General features: G+C 35.0%; 1 protein-coding gene across 1 annotated transcript; it reads right to left on the reverse strand.

Annotated features, from left to right (window-relative positions):
• Window positions 1-929: 929 nt before the first annotated feature.
• On the reverse strand, window positions 930-1891 carry LOC113313857 (VQ motif-containing protein 18-like). The gene has a single exon (XM_026562641.1). It carries the CDS (start codon window positions 1601-1603, stop codon window positions 1085-1087), a length of 519 nt encoding a protein of 172 aa, XP_026418426.1. The 5' UTR covers window positions 1604-1891; the 3' UTR covers window positions 930-1084.
• Window positions 1892-3137: the final 1246 nt, after the last annotated feature.

The following is a 3137-nucleotide window of genomic DNA, read 5'->3' on the forward strand; positions in this document are numbered from 1 at the left end:
GCCCCCTGCATTCCATGCTTGATCACGAAGGGTTGTCCTCGTTCGTTCCATGGGTTGATTTACACGTACACTGCTCAGAGAGTTTAATGCGGGTAGTTGAGACGTTTGCTCGTGTCAGACAAGTGTCTTCTGCCCCTGTCACATCCGTGTCAGTCAGATTTGTCCTCGCCGTTGATCTTGGCTCTTTCTGGGGATAAGATAAAGTAGATCTTTGGGAGCTATTTGGTGCTCCGCAGTAACATCATACTTCGGTACACCTTAATTTTCTTCCGTCGGATTATCTGGACGAAGATCTGATGTTGATGGGATATGCTTCTTGGTTGTAAGCGTGTCTCATCATACTTTGATGGCTTGATTCGCATGCCTTCCACGTGTTTCTTCATAAACACGTGGCTGATGGTGAAATATGTACACACAACCATGGAAAAACCATGACCATATATATATAGTACTCACAACTCCCAAACAGATAATAACAAGCATAATAAATCTTAGAATTAAACTAGTTATACACCACCCTGAAAAAAAGTCCATGAAAAATCTATTATGAGTACTACCAGATTATTAAGCTATCCATGTTGCTTGGATTTGGTCCAAATTAAGGACCTCTTCAATCGAGCAACCGAAACTGGTTATGGAGATTTTAGAAAAATGATGAGGAGCAAAGAAGACACAGAAAGTAACAACTACAGTTTTAGTTAACTTGTACTTAGTTTTCATGTCAGCTTCTACTTAAAGTAAACCAACACCCTAATCGATGCTTATATTCAAGGACCCTAAAAGACAACTGGTCATACCTATCGGCCGGTATTGTTATTTTTATTCACAACAAATGATAAATGCACCAGTAACTAAACCAACACTCACAATATACTGAGATTCCAGGTTTCCAACAAATGATAAAAAATATATAAAAAAAAAAATTCTAGTTAACAAGAAATACCAATAAGAATGCATAACTATAGAAACGAACACTTAATAATACATAGTTAATTACATGTACGAGCTAGTAAACGAAAAAGCGTGTATAAATAATTACTAGTTTATACTTTACACCAGTACTACTGCATCAAGGGTTTTCTGACTAAAATCTACCAAATGTTGGTTGAACTTCCATCAATGGGGTCAAGGGAAAAACCCCATTCATACTCTCCATCACTCGAGGGACAAATACATCATCAAGAGGTTCAAATATTGATGACGAAGAATCAGATGATGTGCTCATCCAACTAGGGTAATCAAACCCAAGAACCTCTTCTGTAAAATCACCATATTGTTGTTGTTGCTGATGATTAATATTATCATTAGTATTAGTCCTTGCTAAATTGACTTTCATGTTTTCAGATCGATGATCGTCATGTGGAACAGTTTGACAGTTATCGATTTCGTTAGAATCCGTGAATCTTGACCTATCAAAAGATCTGGATGATATATCAGAATCGCGGCCCGTGAGCTCTTGAACCAAAGATCTGAACTCAGAAACACTTGTTTTCACCATCATAGGGTTTGATATATAAACAACTTTGACTGGTTTAGATATTTTCTTAGGAATAGAGTACTTATTTGTTGTAGTGCCCTTTCTCACACTTGGTCTATTTTCCATGAAAAAGAATTTGAGAGAGTATGAGTCGATATATTGATGAAGAAGAGGAAGTGGAAAGTTGATGATGATTATAAAATAATTGAAGTTAGCTTGGCCTCTGACTGGCAACAAAGTGATTTGATCAATTATTCTAAATTGAAAAGATAAAGAATTCCAAAGATTATATAATATAGGAGTACGGAAACGGTTCTAGAAGGAGAAAACTAAGTTTTATGTAGTTACTTGGAAGAAGAAAATACAAGGAAATTTTTGAGAGAGATGAAGAGAAAAGGGGAAGAGATATTAATGATTTTTATTGGATGCAAAATAGAAACTTCTATTTATCTATGAACGTTAAATAGATATAAAAGTGCACGTGGCAGCTTGAAATTAATTTGAGAGATTGCTGACGTTGTACCTTTTCTATTTATGATGTCATATATCTTACAGAGGCGGCTAATGCCTAAAGAATAATATGTGGTGATGACTGATCATGTGTAGCTAAAGTAAAGCTGCAACTTGGAAGTAATCAAAGGGGACCCCTTATCATAACTAATTTTTGTCCACGGTCTTGTCCACGGTCCACCAGAGTGGTAAGCGTAAAGGCCGTGCGAATCTATATCGGATGGTTGGTTGCACATTGGGGCCGACCGAAACAAATGAACTATCCTATTATAGAGACTCAAAGTATTTGGTTTTGAGGGGTCGGAAGAGCAATGCTTATGGAATGAAATAGCAACCAACAAAGTCGCTTACCAAACTAGTTTTGTTAATGGCTATGTCTGCGACTAATAAGTCTTAACAAACTAGTTTTGTTAATGGCTATGTCTGCGACTAATAAGTCTTAAAAATTAGAGTAACTAAATTAAGTAATGGTGGGTTCAAATGTAGAATTTTAAAGATGGAATTTATGGGCTCAAACGATTTGGTAGAATTATGTTTCCATCGGTACATTCGGTTGTCCGAATTTTTAGAATCACGTTTTCTACGGGAACCAGTTTTCCAGCAAATCCTCCATATGAAGTCCGATTCCTCCCCTCTAAGATTTGCTGGAAACTTAACAAGAGATTTATGGACCCATTTTTTTTAAACTCTAAATCCCATATACATTCAATTTTAAGATTTTAGGGAAATGTCAAACAGTATAAAGACTTTAAAACAAGCAAATCCTATAAATCTTAGGAATTTTAATTGAGTTAGCAAATACACAGGGGATTTATATGAATCCCAGAATTGCAATCCCATGGGATTATAAATTTCCGGAAACAGTGAATTCTAAAAACAAGCCCACCGTAATATGAGTGATTAGATAAGAATAATAATTTGATTTATATTTTGGGTTTGAAAATCAAAATCAAAATATATTGAAATTTTTTTTTGAAAATTATTTTTAGGTTTCCTAACCGTAAAAACAACGAACGTATGTTTGGAACTTATTATTAGAGTAACTCATGGTTGGGAAAATTGTAAAAAATGACTATTTATGGTTGGGAAAATTTTGATTTTTTTTAAATTTAAAAAAATTAACGTACGATTAGGTTTTATAACCGTAAAC

The sequence above is a fragment of the Papaver somniferum genome, chromosome 9 (genome assembly GCF_003573695.1).
Source record: "Papaver somniferum cultivar HN1 chromosome 9, ASM357369v1, whole genome shotgun sequence".
NCBI lineage: Eukaryota > Viridiplantae > Streptophyta > Magnoliopsida > Ranunculales > Papaveraceae > Papaver > Papaver somniferum.

Bases quoted from the DNA above. Each gene is read 5' to 3' on its own strand.
- LOC113313857 (XM_026562641.1), bottom strand. From the start codon at position 1,603: ATGGAAAATAGACCAAGTGTGAGAAAGGGCACTACAACAAATAAGTAC.